At 32.0% G+C, this 16,375-nt stretch overlaps 1 protein-coding gene across 3 annotated transcripts in view; it reads right to left on the bottom strand.

Moving 5' to 3' along the window:
- Nucleotides 1-736: 736 nt before the first annotated feature.
- Nucleotides 737-16,375, bottom strand: part of rempA (intraflagellar transport protein rempA) — a 77,888-nt gene continuing 62,249 nt past the window's right edge. For all 3 annotated transcript variants that reach the window (XM_067783016.1, XM_067783017.1, XM_067783018.1), the window contains exons 13-14: nucleotides 15,212-16,322; nucleotides 737-1,135 (exon numbers count right to left, since the gene is read on the bottom strand). In XM_067783016.1, the coding sequence (XP_067639117.1) occupies nucleotides 843-1,135; nucleotides 15,212-16,322 (1,404 nt within the window). In that variant the 3' untranslated portion in view covers nucleotides 737-842. The remainder of the gene's footprint in view (nucleotides 1,136-15,211; nucleotides 16,323-16,375) is intronic.

Raw genomic sequence — 16,375 nt, forward strand, 5'->3', positions numbered from 1 at the left:
TCATCTCTAAGCCGATGCTAAGCAGTGACGTGAATGCACATCAATAATTCAATCATTATGTCTACACATATGGTACGTATACGCAGCTGAGAAGCAACGCACAAGCACATGCAGATATCTTATCTGAAATGCTCCTAAAGGTATGCAATTGTGATTGTGGAAGTGTCGCTCACACAAGCGCATGGGGTATGAGAGAAGCTATAAAAATTATACATCTGTAGTTGTAGCTGAGAAATTTATAACTAACTAGTAAGTTCTGGAATTAGAAAAGCCTAGAAATATGCAACAAGGAGGTCGGACAGTATAAAAGGGCGACAACAGTGGAGGAGAGAAGTCAGTTTCATTTGAGCTATCAATCAGTTTGGTTATTAAGCAAGCTATTCGTTGCAAAGTATAAGTGTTATTGTGAAGTACTTTAATAAAATATTGGAGTAATTTATTCAACAATTTAGCGATACGAACGTTAGCAGAAGATTGCAAATAAGGGGAATTGCAGTAAATTCGTTACAGGATTAATATTTTTAAAACGCGACAATCAGCATTGATTAAAGTTTTGTTTCAATACGATTTTGGATTAAAATTTATTTCAATAATATTTCATATTCTTAAAATAAAACTTTTTAGAATTAAAACACAAATTTAATACCAAAAATGTTTAAGTTCAATAGCAACTGGTATTAAAAGTAAAACTCCACTTTTTACTGTGAAGGATTGTTTAATGTGAGAATAGTTGTGTCCCCACAAGCAAGCTTTTGCCTTTACTATTAAAACTCAAATTTAGTTTTATCGAATTTATTTTATGGATCATAAAAATTTAGCAAAAAACACAGCTATCATGTTTTCTAACGCAATTCTTCTTCTATCTCCTCATCTCTGTCTAGATCGCTTTCAGTGCCATTTACGTTCACGCGCCTTCTTCCAGAGTTCCAAATAATATCAAAATCCAAATTACATTCCTTTGCTATCCGTTGGACCAGAGCTTTATCGACCAAGCCAACAGTACTCCACCCGTTATCTTTCATTGCCAATTCCTTCAAAGCACGACCAGCTTCAGCCCACTGTTTCGAATAGCCCAAGGCACGAACCAGCATAGCAAGTATATCAGCTTGACGTATTGGAGGTGTTTCCGGTTTAACTAAAAAAAATAGAGTGTAACGTGAACAGAAGTACACATTTAGGATTAAAGGTATGATAAAAGAAATCGTCGCTGTAAATTCCAGATTAACATAAAACGCTTTGTTTCCTTGCTTCGCCTGACAGATGAGTTCAATGTATGGCGGCATTTATTTGTGGAAATGTAGTTTGTTAAAAAAAACGGGACAAAAAGTAAAGGCCGGATTTTCTATGCCTCGCTTTGAAAGCGCCGTAAGTTAACAATATCTTTTGGTATCGATGTTCCTAACTTACGGCGCTGTCAAAGCGGTATCGATGTTGTGGTAGTGGCAAAGTTAAGACCTCTCACGACGGCCAAACTCACACTCTGAAGGTCTCTTATCATATCCGCCCTAGGATAAAGTATGAAAGATGATTGCATCAGATAAAATAACTCTTGGAGAATTTGAGAGAAAAGATCATTGCAATATATATGGACCAGTAGGAAGTATATCAATTTCAATCTTGTGGAGTTTCAAATGTTGTTGAGTGCTCGATGCCAACAACACAACAGCAGAAGAAATTCAAGCAAAATTTTCAACTCACCTTATTATCTCAGTCTACTTCTTTCCTTGTGTATCTGTCAGGACGCACTGTAGACTGAAGATGAAGGGCACATCATTGAATGAAGCAAGTGTGGAAAGACCTGACTTAGTTTGAAACTTCTTTTTGGGTTGCTGACAGCTGCACGGTGTGCCATTGTGCGCATCCCATCTGCATATTTCGTCACCTAACATAAGCGCAGAAACTACGTGCTTGCGCTTCGAAAAAGATCTTAAAGATGAACATGATGCAAATTTGTGGAATTGTTGAAAGATACGATACACGGTGTATCAATGGCTCCTAAGTAATACAAGTTGTAGAGTCAGGAGCGTATTGTGCTGTTCCGTTCATAAACATATAGCCTTAAAATGGGGAAATCCTTACACCTATGTATATTACGTTCCGGGTTATATGGGCTTAGACGATAACGAAGAGGGGGGTGAGCTGACAAAGCAACTCACCTTCGAATCTTATACAGAAGACTTGCCACCGAGATTGAGTGAGATAACAACCAACTCAGCAGGTCAGGCAATGACCCATACGCAAGGTTTCCAAGAGTCAAAGATCTTTGGAAGTCTTATGACATCAGGCCAAAAAAGCTATTCATATCATTAAAATACCGAACCTGCCTTTTAGTATCGCATGCAAGTGCGGCTTGCGATTTACCAGCTTCAAGTAGGGTGGGTCCTAGGCAGATTCTAGTATTTGCCCCCAGTGGGTCAAGGTAGTATATTCCCCCGGTAAGCTATGGCCTTTGTTCGAGGCAAATAAAAACCACAAGCCCGGAAGTTCCATGGGTCTAAAGATCATTCCCGCGGAAGTCTGACTAGTCCTAGAAGGGGCTAGTTCAATATATGGCTACACTATTTTGGTAGCGTGGCAGTGCAACAAAACCCACCATTACTTTAAAGCCATGCACGGTACATCGAAATTTAAATAAAAAGAATAATGCCTTTTGGAATCCTTTCGAAAGGCGCTCAGGAAATCCTTCTTTAGTTAAATAGTTTAAAAGATATGCGCAAAATCAATGTACGAATATAGTGTGGCAGTAAAAAGTTTTGGCCATGCGTTATGTTCTCTTAAGGCATCAGCGCGTATTTTTGTGGTTACAGCAGTGGTTTCAAAAACGAAAAACGTGAGTGTATGAGTGAGAACGAGATAATGGGAGCAGCCCAGTAGGAAATTTAAACCAAAATAACAGCATATTGGATTGGAGTAGAAAATTTGGAACGTGTTAGATCTTCAAATAAAAAATTAAATTGTGTTACTTGTTAAGCCTACACATTTTTAAATAAGGGCGGTATTTTACAGATTTTGCATTTGATAAAATTCTTGTATTACCGATGTTAATGATTTAATGCAAATTAATTTTTACTAGTATCGCCTGTGGTCGAAATTCGACCAACGTGTATTTTTTTCAACTAAGTCTATGCATCAAGTGTTGGAAATATAGCAAACTGGTCTAACTTACTTAACTTTTTCCTTAAAATTTTGAATTTGATCTAAGACCATGTACTTTTTGATTGTATTTTCTTAAATTTTCTACAAACTTTTCGCGTGTAATTATAACGTTTTGGTATGGAGTTCTTTAAACAAAAATATAAAAATTATGTAAAATCAAATGAAATTGACATAGAATTATGGTGAAATTACTTGAAATTGAATTGAAAAATAGGTTTTTCCACACCACCCGGAAGTTCCCCGTTGGCCGCTACCGAAGTTAGTTTTGGGAGCTCGGTTCCCCAGTAGGCCTATATAACCCATATACATATATCGCCCATTTACTTCAATTGTGTCATAATTCAAAAAAAAACGAACTTTTAGTTAAAAACGAAGAAATTTGCTAAAGGAATTTAGCCTATTTCACGCCACCCGTTTAATTTTGTATAAATACATATATAATATGTAAGTGTGACACAAAACAAAAATTTCGAGTAGAATAGCGGATACCTTCATAAAAAATAAAATTAAAATATAAAAAAATTATGTAATGAGAAAGAAAGCAGAGTTTACTAAAAAATGTTTAATCAAAGAAAAAATAAAGTACTTAAATTGCGAAAAAATTAAGTGAAGTGAACAAACAGTTCCATATAAAAACGCAATAAGTGCACTTAGACTTTTTCCGGGATTTAATGTGATCATTGTGGAAATATGAAGATTCTAATGTTCGGATATTTAATGTTGGGATTCCCATTGAGATCTATGTACGTAATTAATTTGTATTAAATTTGTAAACACTCCATTTCATGAATATATATGACCATATCTACGATAAAATGTCGTCTGTGAACAATACAATACTAAGATATAACAAGGCAGAATAAATTAGAAAGAAAAGAATAACAAACAAAAACATTAAAGTTATTCACGTAAACATATTTACTAAAATAAAATTGATTTCATAACTTTAAGCGACATACAAAAATTAGGGTTATGGGATCTAAGCATCCGATTAATGGATATATAATCCAACAAAGTTAGCCTAATAATAAATATAGTGGGTAATATACTGACTATGCACGCTACGATGCCGGTTTCCGTTTTGACCTAAAATCAAAGACGTTTTTTTGTTTCGTTTAATATACAATGTGAAATTTTCCGATTCAATCAAGTTGCAGTATAATAATAATAAACCATTTTGAAATAAGAGAATATATAATAAAATAAAATAAGAAGTAAATAAATTAGCATAAAAGGTAATATAAAAAATTTAATGTTATATTTTTGTAACTTTTTTTTTTTTCGTTCAGTATAAGACGTACTTTGCCATTAATTGTTATAAATAAATTAGTTAGTTTCAACTAAAGTTAACTCATTATTTGCGATTTCATGTTTTTTTGAAAACAACTAAATTAAAAACAAAGAATCTGTTAAATAAAGACTTATGTGTTTACGTGTAAGTGAAATTTGCCACGAAAAATGGGCCGGTCAAAACTAAATTCTATTTAAGCTTTTTGGTACGCTACAAATATTTTGGAACAATTTTTTAGAATTTTGATAGAGACTATTATAGGCAAGTGGCAACAATGGGAAACCATGTTTTAATCTTTCACCGTGTAGCGCGTACGCTTATGTAGGTTTGTGTCTTAGAGCACTTACATAATGTGTCCAAGATGGCGCGCTTTTGTGCAAGAAAATAAATATCCATATTTGGAGAGATTGTTGGATTTACGAAAAAGTTTTTCCATTAATTATAAACAAATAGAGTAATATTTGTTAACAAAAATAGGCCTATGCACTGTGGCTGATCTATACGAATCGATTCATATCACTTTTATATGATTTTACGTATGCTAACTATGCGAAACCGCCTGTCAATTGTTTGTATGGAAATTTTGTTAGCGTATTAATATATAGATTAGCGTATTAATATATAGATAGTGGGTAATATACTGCCTATGCAATACGGCCGCTATGATGCCGGTAACCGCTTTGACCTAAAATCAAAAACGTTTTTGGGACGTTTTTTTGTTTCGTTTAATATACAACGTGAAATTTTCCGATTCAGTGAAGTTGCATTTAAATAATAACAAACCAATTGGAAATAAGAGAATATATAATAAAATAAAATAAGAACTAAAATAAATTAGCATAAAAGGCAATATAAAAAATGTAATGTTATATTTTTGTAACTTTTTTTTGTTCAGTATACGACGTACTTTATCTAAAATAAGGATTAAACCTGCAAATGCAAAAATATTTTCGGCCAAATTTGCTATTAATTGTTATAAATAAATTAGTTAGTTTTGCGATTTCATGTTTTTTTGAAAACAACTAAAATAAAAAACAAAGAATCTGCTAAATAAAGACTTATGTATTTACGTTTAAGTGAAATTTGCCACAAAAAATGGGTCGGTCAAAAATTAATTCTATTTAAGATTTGGAACAGTTTTTTAGGATTTTGGTAGAGACTATTATACATAGGTAAGCGGCAACAATGGGGAACCATATTTGAATGTAGGTGAAACGTTTGTGCTTTCGAATTTAGCGAGTATACATAAAATTTGAAATTCACATTAGAAAACTTAAATAATTGTTCCCAAAGACGGCGCGCTTGTGCATAAAGGTTTAGGTCTTTGAAATTCGCATTAGAATACTTAGATACTTGTTCTCAAAGATGGCGCGCTTGTGCACGAAAATGACTTACGATATTTGTATGAATTGTTCGAATTAAAAAAAAACTTTTTCCATTAATTATAAACAAATAGAGTAATATTTGTTACCACAAATAGGCCTATGCACTGCGGCTGATCAAAACGAATCGATTCATATAACTTTTATATGATTTTACGTATGCTAAGTATGCGAAACAGCCTGTCAATTGATTGTATGGAAATTTTGTTAGCGTATTAATATATAGATAGTGGGTAATATACTGACTATGCACGATATGATGCCGGTTCCCGTTCTGACCTAAAATCAAACAAGTTTTTGGAACATTTTTTTGTTTCGTTTAATATACAATGTGAAATTTTCCGATTCAGTCAAGTTGCAGTTAAATAATAATAAACCAATTTGAAATAAGAGAATATATAATAAAATAAAATAAGAAGTAAAATAAATTAGCATACAAGGCAATATAAAAAATTTAATGTTATATTTTTGTAACTTTTTTTTTCGTTCAGTATAAGACGTACTTTATCTAAAATGAGGATTAAATCTGCAAATGCAAAAATATTTTCGGGCAAATTTGCCATTAATTGTTATAAATAAATTAGTTAGTTTCAACTAAAGTTAACTCATTATTTGCGATTTCATGTTTTTTTGAAAACAACTAAAATAAAAAACAAAGAATCTGTTAAATAAATAAGTCTTTACGTGTAATTGAAATTTGCCACAAAAAATGGGCCGGTCAAAAATAAATTCTATTTAAGCTTTTCGGTATGCTACAAATTATTTTGGAACAATTTTTTAGGATTTTGGTAGAGGCTATTATAGGTAAGTGGCAATAATGGGAAACTATGTTTTAATCTTTCACCGTGTAGCGCGTACGCTTATGTAGGTTTGTGTCTTAGATCACTTACATAATTTGTCCAAAGATGGCGCGCTTTTGTGCAAGAAAGTAAATATCCATATTTGGAGAGATTGTTGGATTGACAAAAAACTTTTTCTATTAATTATGAACAAATAGAGTAATATTTGTTAACAAAAATAGGCCTATGCACTGCAGCTGATCTATACGAATCGATTCATATCACTTTTATATGATTTTACGTATGCTAACTATGCGAAACTGCCTTTCAATTGTTTGTATGGAAATTTTGTTAGGGTATTAATATATATAGATTAGCGTATTAATATATAGATAGTGGGTAATATACTGCCTATGCAATACGGCCGCTATGATGCCGGTAACCGCTTTGACCTAAAATCAAAAACGTTTTTGGGACGTTTTTTTGTTTCGTTTAATATACACCGTGAAATTTTCCGATTCAGTCAAGTTGCATTTAAATAATAACAAACCAATTTGAAATAGGAGAATATATAATAAAATAAAATAAGAACTAAAATAAATTAGCATAAAAGGCAATATAAAAAATGTAATGTTATATTTTTGTAACTTTTTTTTTTTTGTTCAGTATACGACGTACTTTATCTAAAATAAGGATTAAATCTGCAAATGCAAAAACATTTATAAGAACTAAAATAAATTAGCATAAACGGCAATATAAAAAATGTAATGTTATATTTTTGTAACTTTTTTTTTTGTTCAGTATACGACGTACTTTATCTAAAATAAGGATTAAATCTGCAAATGCAAAAACATTTTCGGGCAAATTACCTATTAATTGTTATAAATAAATTAGTTTCAACAAAAGTTAACTCATTAATTGCGATTTCATGTTTTTTTTGAAAACAACTAAAATAAAAAACAAAGAATCTGTTAAATAAAGACTTATGTATTTACGTTTAAGTGAAATTTGCCACAAAAAATGGGCCGGTCAAAAATTAATTCTATTTAAGATTTTTTGGTACGCTAAAAATAATTTGGAATAATTAGGATTTTGGTAGAGACTATTATTATAGGTAAGCGGCAACAATGGGGAACCATATTTGAATGTAGGTGAAACGTTTGTGCTTTCGAATTTAGCGAGTATACATAAAATTTGAAATTCACATTAGAAAACTTAAATAATTGTTCCCAAAGACGGCGCGCTTGTGCATAAAGGTTTAGGTCTTTGAAATTCGCATTAGAACACTTAGATACTTGTTCTCAAAGATGGCGCGCTTGTGCACGAAAATGACTTACGATATTTGTATGAATTGTTCGAATTTACAAAAAACTTTTTCTATTAATTATAAACAAATAGAGTAATATTTGTTACCAAAAATAGGCCTATGCACTGCGGCTGATCAAAACGAATCGATTCATATAACTTTTATATGATTTTACGTATGCTAAGTATGCGAAACAGCCTGTCAATTGATTGTATGGAAATTTTGTTAGCGTATTAATATATAGATAGTGGGTAATATACTGACTATGCACGAAATGATGCCGGTTCCCGTTCTGACCTAAAATCAAACAAGTTTTTGGAACGTTTTTTTGTTTCGTTTAATATACAATGTGAAATTTTCCGATTCAGTCAAGTTGCAGTTAAATAATAATAAACCAATTTGAAATAAGAGAATATATAATAAAATAAAATAAGAAGTAAAATAAATTAGCATAAAAGGCAATATAAAAAATTTAATGTTATATTTTTGTAACTTTTTTTTTTCGTTCAGTATAAGACGTACTTTATCTAAAATGAGGATTAAATCTGCAAATGCAAAAATATTTTCGGGCAAATTTGCCATTAATTGTTATAAATAAATTAGTTAGTTTCAACTAAAGTTAACTCATTATTTGCGATTTCATGTTTTTTTGAAAACAACTAAAATAAAAAACAAAGAATCTGTTAAATAAAGACTTATGTATTTACGTGTAATTGAAATTTGCCACAAAAAATGGGCCGGTCAAAAATAAATTCTATTTAAGCTTTTCCGTATGCTACAAATTATTTTGGAACAATTTTTTAGGATTTTGGTAGAGGCTATTATAGGTAAGTGGCAACAATGGGAAACTATGTTTTAATCTTTCACCGTGTAGCGCGTACGCTTATGTAGGTTTGTGTCTTAGATCACTTACATAATTTGTCCAAAGATGGCGCGCTTTTGTGCAAGAAAGTAAATATCCATATTTGGAGAGATTGTTGGATTGACAAAAAACTTTTTCTATTAATTATGAACAAATAGGGTAATATTTGTTAACAAAAATAGGCCTATGCACTGCAGCTGATCTATACGAATCGATTCATATCACTTTTATATGATTTTACGTATGCTAACTATGCGAAACTGCCTTTCAATTGTTTGTATGGAAATTTTGTTAGGGTATTAATATATATAGATTAGCGTATTAATATATAGATAGTGGGTAATATACTGCCTATGCAATACGGCCGCTATGATGCCGGTAACCGCTTTGACCTAAAATCAAAAACGTTTTTGGGACGTTTTTTTGTTTCGTTTAATATACACCGTGAAATTTTCCGATTCAGTCAAGTTGCATTTAAATAATAACAAACCAATTTGAAATAGGAGAATATATAATAAAATAAAACAAGAACTAAAATAAATTAGCATAAAAGGCAATATAAAAAATGTAATGTTATATTTTTGTAACTTTTTTTTTTTTGTTCAGTATACGACGTACTTTATCTAAAATAAGGATTAAATCTGCAAATGCAAAAACATTTATAAGAACTAAAATAAATTAGCATAAACGGCAATATAAAAAATGTAATGTTATATTTTTGTAACTTTTTTTTTTGTTCAGTATAAGACGTACTTTATCTAAAATAAGGATTAAATCTGCAAATGCAAAAACATTTTCGGGCAAATTTGCTATTAATTGTTATAAATAAATTAGTTAGTTTCAACAAAAGTTAACTCATTAATTGCGATTTCATGTTTTTTTGAAAACAATTAAAATAAAAAACAAAGAATCTGTTAAATAAAGACTTATGTATTTACGTTTAAGTGAAATTTGCCACAAAAAATGGGCCGGTCAAAAATTAATTCTATTTAAGATTTTTTGGTACGCTAAAAATAATTTGGAAGAATTTTTTAGGATTTTGGTAGAGACTATTATAGGTAAGCGGCAACAATGGGGAACCATATTTGAATGTAGGTGAAACGTTTGTTTTTTCGAATTTAGCGAGTATACATAAAATTTGAAATTCACATTAGAAAACTTAAATAATTGTTCCCAAAAACGGCGCACTTGTGCATAAAGGTTTAGGTCTTTGAAATTCGCATTAGAACACGTAGATACTTGTTCTCAAAGATGGCGGGCTTGTGCACGAAAATGACTTACGATATTTGTATGAATTGTTCGAATTTACAAAAAACTTTTTCTATTAATTATAAACAAATAGAGTAATATTTGTTACCAAATCAAATCAAAACGAATCGATTCATATAACTTTTATATGATTTTACGTATGCTAAGTATGCGAAACAGCCTGTCAATTGATTGTATGGAAATTTTGTTAGCGTATTAATATATAAGCTCCCGTTACTGATACTTAGCATAGACTTGACTTGACTTGGCGTAAACTTGGCAACTTAGCCACGATTATACTCCACTTGGCGCATACAACCTGGCATCATAATCAGCGTTGAAATTTACTTTTAAATAAATGTCAATTTGTATGACAAAATGTCAAAATGAAATGGAAACAAACAAATGGCATCTCAAAATGTAAACGTCACTTAGAACTTACATAGAAAATCAAAATTCAACAGACTTCTAAGTCAAGTTAAGTGTTGCTAAGTTTTGAGTAATCAGTAACATGCAATGTTCATTTAACAGAACTGTAAGTGACAGTTCGCAAGCCAAGTCAGGTCTATGCTAAGTATCAGTAATGGAGCCTATAGATAGTGGGTAATATACTGACTATGCACGCTATGATGCCGGTTGCCGTTTTGACCTAAAATCAAAGACGTTTTTGGGACGTTTTTTTGTTTCGTTTAATATACAATGTGAAATTTTCCGATTCAGTCAAGTTGCAGTATAATAATAATAAACCATTTTGAAATAAGAGAATATATAATAAAATAAAATAAGAAGTAAAATAAATTAGCATAAAAGGTAATATAAAAAATTTAATGTTATATTTTTGTAACTTTTTTTTTCGTTCAGTATAAGACGTACTTTATCTAAAATGAGGATTAAATCTGCAAATGCAAAAATATTTTCGGGCAAATTTGCCATTAATTCTTATAAATAAATTAGTTAGTTTCAACTAAAGTTAACTCATTATTTGCGATTTCATGTTTTTTTGAAAACAACTAAATTAAAATCAAAGAATCTGTTAAATAAAGACTTATGTATTTACGTGTAAGTGAAATTTGCCACGAAAAATGGGCCGGTCAAAAATAAATTCTATTTAAGCTTTTTGGTACGCTACAAATATTTTGGAACAATTTTTTAGGATTTTGATAGAGGCTATTATAGGCAAGTGGCAACAATGGGAAACCATGTTTTAATCTTTCACCGTGTAGCGCGTACACTTATGTAGGTTTGTGTCTTAGAGCACTTACATAATTTGTCCAAGGATGGCGCGCTTTTGTGCAAGAAAGTAAATATCCATATTTGGAGAGATTGTTGGATTTACGAAAAAGTTTTTCTATTAATTATAAACAAATAGAGTAATATTTGTTAACAAAAATAGGCCTATGCACTGTGGCTGATCTATACGAATCGATTCATATCACTTTTATATGATTTTACGTATGCTAACTATGCGAAACCGCCTGTCAATTGTTTGTATGGAAATTTTGTTAGCGTATTAATATATAGATTAGCGTATTAATATATAGATAGTGGGTAATATACTGCCTATGCAATACGGCCGCTATGATGCCGGTAACCGATTTGACCTAAAATAAAAAACGTTTTTGGGACGTTTTTTTGTTTCGTTTAATATACAATGTGAAATTTTCCGATTCAGTCAAATTGCATTTAAATAATAACAAATCAAATTGAAATAAGAGAATATATAATAAAATAAAATAAGAACTAAAATAAATTAGCATAAAAGGCAATATAAAAAATGTAATGTTATATTTTTGTAACTTTTTTTTTCGTTCAGTATAAGACGTACTTTATCTAAAATAAGGATTAAATCTGCAAATGCAAAAACATTTTCGGGCAAATTTGCTATTAATTGTTATAAATAAATTAGTTTCAACAAAAGTTAACTCATTAATTGCGATTTCATGTTTTTTTTGAAAACAACTAAAATAAAAAACAAAGAATCTGTTAAATAAAGACTTATGTATTTACGTTTAAGTGAAATTTGCCACAAAAAATGGGCCGGTCAAAAATTAATTCTATTTAAGATTTTTTGGTACGCTAAAAATAATTTGGAATAATTAGGATTTTGGTAGAGACTATTATTATAGGTAAGCGGCAACAATGGGGAACCATATTTGTATGTAGGTGAAACGTTTGTGCTTTCGAATTTAGCGAGTATACATAAAATTTGAAATTCACATTAGAAAACTTAAATAATTGTTCCCAAAGACGGCGCGCTTGTGCATAAAGGTTTAGGTCTTTGAAATTCGCATTAGAACACTTAGATACTTGTTCTCAAAGATGGCGCGCTTGTGCACGAAAATGACTTACGATATTTGTATGAATTGTTCGAATTTACAAAAAACTTTTTCTATTAATTATAAACAAATAGAGTAATATTTGTTACCAAAAATAGGCCTATGCACTGCGGCTGATCAAAACGAATCGATTCATATAACTTTTATATGATTTTACGTATGCTAAGTATGCGAAACAGCCTGTCAATTGATTGTATGGAAATTTTGTTAGCGTATTAATATGTATATAGATAAGTGTGTTGACTGATGGGAAAACATTATGACTGTAAAATAAATGCTTTGTAGGTCAACTGAACAAAAATTAAATTTTTTAGGCATATTGCATCAACCATCAACTTGCATTCGATTCAAAGAGCACAACGACACAAAAAACTTCCAACAATCTTTCTCATATCCTTTAAATTATCAGTTTGATTAAAGACATAATATAATTTTACAAATTAATATATCATGGAAAAAATCACCAAATCAAAATATTCAATATTTTATTTATTTTAAACCATTCATTTGGAAACCTTACCTCCCTCCCGGTTTCCAATTGAAATTTAAATAAATAAAAAAATTCATTTTGATTTTTTTTCGTGATGATATATTTATATAACTCCTTATATTTATTTGGGTTTGTAAAACTCTATATCTTTAACAAAATCTTCAATATCTATGTATACTTTCGTGACAGCTTCTTAATAAAAGTATATTCGATAAATGACTTGATGTTAAATTGTTGCGCTGCTTGGGCAAATGAACTTTAAGTCCGAAAAAATTCTCTCACAAAAATATGCTGTGGGAAAAAGTGATAGGCGCAGAAAAGATATTTTTTCAATATTGGATATGATGATTCTTCTAAATTTTTCCAGAATTCAATATTATCTCCGTGCGGTGGAAAGTTTTCGCTTCGTAAGATGATTAGCTCGGACTGAATTTCAAATTCATACTTACTTATATCGCATTTGAAGGGGGTTTCAAAGATGTCAAGAAATGGTTGAAAACAAACAAAATCCTGAAATCTGTCTTCAAAATTGTTAAACAATTTTTCGAGAATTACAATATGATCGCTCGGCATAACACCTGTATGTTTCTTAATAATAGCCGAAGTTTTCGGAAAATGGGTATAATCTCCAGATTGAAGTTCCCTTAAAAGCAAAAACAGTTCTGTTTGGAATTGATGCACATTTTTCACAGCATCGTTTATTCCTATTTCTTTTCTTCTTTTCCTTGAAGCTTTAAATTGAGTTTGTTCAAAAAAAAAAGACATCAGCCAAAAATGCTAAATCCAAAATAAAATTATCATCTTTTAAAGATCGAACTAGGACGTCATCGTTACAATTAATTTCAAGAAATTGCAAAACTTCTTACCTCAACTCAAATAACCTGTTGAGACAATCCCCACGACTTAGCCAACGAATGTCTGTAAACATTTTTAGGTCATCATGCCGAGCAGAAGTTGTTTTTAAAAAATTTACAAACTTTCTGTGGGTGAGGGAATGGTACCCTCCCCGTATTTCATTGATAATCTGTTCTGCATGTTTCATGACAGGATGGCCGCTCAAAAAATTTTGAAGCGAGTGCAACTTGATGAATAATGCAATGAAAATTTCTTCGAGAAATTCCATTTTTATTCAACTGGTCTATGAACCCTTCATTCTTGCCGGTCATAACGTTTGCCCCATCCGTATGTACGTGCAAATTTGTTTGCATCGAAAACTGAAAAAACCTTTTCGTTTACTACGTCGAACAAGATCTTTCTTGTCACATTACCACAGAATGTTTCAAGAGAAAACATTGTTTCAGCTATTTCATAATTTACGTTAATTGTCCGAACACATATCGCCAGTTGACATAAATCATTAATATCGGTGGTTTCGTCCAAGCACAGAGAAAAAAATTGGTAATCATTAATTGTTTTCTTTATTTCAGATTGAATGTGTATTCCCAGTTCATCAATCCATCGGGCTACTGTTTAGCGGGATATGGTTATATTTTTCACTAGTTCTGTATCAAGATTAATTTTGTTTTTTAACAAAAACTCCATCTATAAAAGGCCAGCCTTATTTAGCAATGCCTAAGCTGATCATTGAATATAGCTCAGTTTTCATTTTTCTATTTGATTGCCTGACAACTTGCTCATTTTCTACTTTAGCCAACCACCCTTTGAATTTTTCCAAAAGTCTAATTTCGTTTCTTCATATAATACCTGACTAGCTTTTTTGTCTAAAATTTTTATATTTTTGTGTGGAGGAATCGAAATGCCTTTTAATATTGCATCTATAGCCTCCCTTGAACGACTTGTAACATAAAAGGCATTGCAAGTCGCCAAAGGCATTTTCTAGCATACAACATTTCTCACATTGCATTGTAGGTATTGCATACACGAACATGCAAATTCAATTTTGGTTGCTCTCATACAAGTTGTATGTGCAAGACACATTTTTGACAGAAAATGACTTGCTTGCGTATATATTAGGTTGGCATGTAAGCGTCGCGGCCAAGCTTGGTGTTTATTCGTTGCTGGTTCGCTAACGACTGAACGATGGAGAGTAAAAATACGTGTGATCAATTGATGGACAGCAATGGGTTACAGTAACAACAGGTGGCAGTTACTTGATAACATCATAGATCCCGGTCTTGATACGGTTTTTCTATTTGGTCGCCGAACAAACTTCCGCGAATACTTTCGACAATATAAGGATATGTGGGGTCCTTAGGCCGGTCTGTTCAACTTAACCTAACCAGGCAAGGAAAGCTCTGGATAGCTTAATTGTACTCAGTAAAATTTGTCGAGGACGTTGGCGCTTCCATTAAGGAAAGAATTTGCATGTAAGTATATAATCTTGTATGGGTCTTAACTTACTCAACATATTTCGGCATGCTGCAATTACCGCTTGGTTATCACCATTTTTCAATGCATTCTGTGTATCCAAAATTGTCTTTACATCCCCAATAGTGCGCTCTAAATTATTGAGCGCATGTTGAGAGTGACCTAACTTCTTCAAACAGTTCGCAGCTTCATGCATTGCCCTCAAGGCTTTCTCATAATCATGATATTCATCGATTTCAATTTGTGCACAAATTGCATAAAAGTTCGCCAAGGAATCGTGTGCCTGTCCCTTGGAGTAAAATGTCACAATATGCTTAAGTATTTGTGGATCTTCCTGCCAATTTAAGGCTTGCAAATAATTCGCAGCCATTATGTAGACTTCACGTTGACGCGACATATTTGCAAAAAAGATTATCTTTTCGGTGCTACCCGATTTAAGCAAACTCTTCATGGCGCGCACTTTATCGCCGGCTTGCGTGAATTTTTTAGTTGCCGTATGATAGTCACCTTGCTGTTGTAACAAATCGCCCAACTGTGTTAGGATCCATATACGTTCTTGTTCCTCCAATTGATTTTTCTCGGGAGTTAGCATTTGCGCCAACTCTTCGGTTATTGGTATGCCTTTCTCTGTACATATTTCTAATGAACGTTTCAAATGTTTTGTCTTAGCCAAAAGATAAACAGCCTTTTGATACTGTTCAATGGTTGTAAAAAAATCAGCGCACCGATTCACCAATTCTGAATCTGAATCAACAGTCAATTCCGATGCAATTATCTCTAAAACTTCGGGCTGTTCAGACTCAAATGCCATTTCCAATGCCTTATGCAACATGTCAGCACGATGGTAAAGCTCCACAGCACGTTTGAAAGAGCCACATTCTTCGAAGTATGCCGCAGCAATCGCCTTGTCACGGTTTCGCGAAGAGCTAGCAACGGTCCAGAGTTCATCTTGGAAATCATTCTCCTTACAAATACGTATGGCATTGCTAAATGTTTGAGCGCGAGTATAGAACATGATAGCTTCTTGAAATTTACCAACATTCTCATAATGACGAGCTAAGTGATAGCAGGCCGCGCGATCGCCTGATTGCCTTGCTATAGCGTCGGCTTTAGATATTTTACCCAAGTAGCACAGGATTTTTACCTAAAATTAAAGAGTGGGTTGTATTTATTCATTTAGCTTGGTCAGTTGCTTAT

The sequence above is a fragment of the Eurosta solidaginis genome, chromosome 4 (assembly GCF_040869045.1).
Source record: "Eurosta solidaginis isolate ZX-2024a chromosome 4, ASM4086904v1, whole genome shotgun sequence".
NCBI lineage: Eukaryota > Metazoa > Arthropoda > Insecta > Diptera > Tephritidae > Eurosta > Eurosta solidaginis.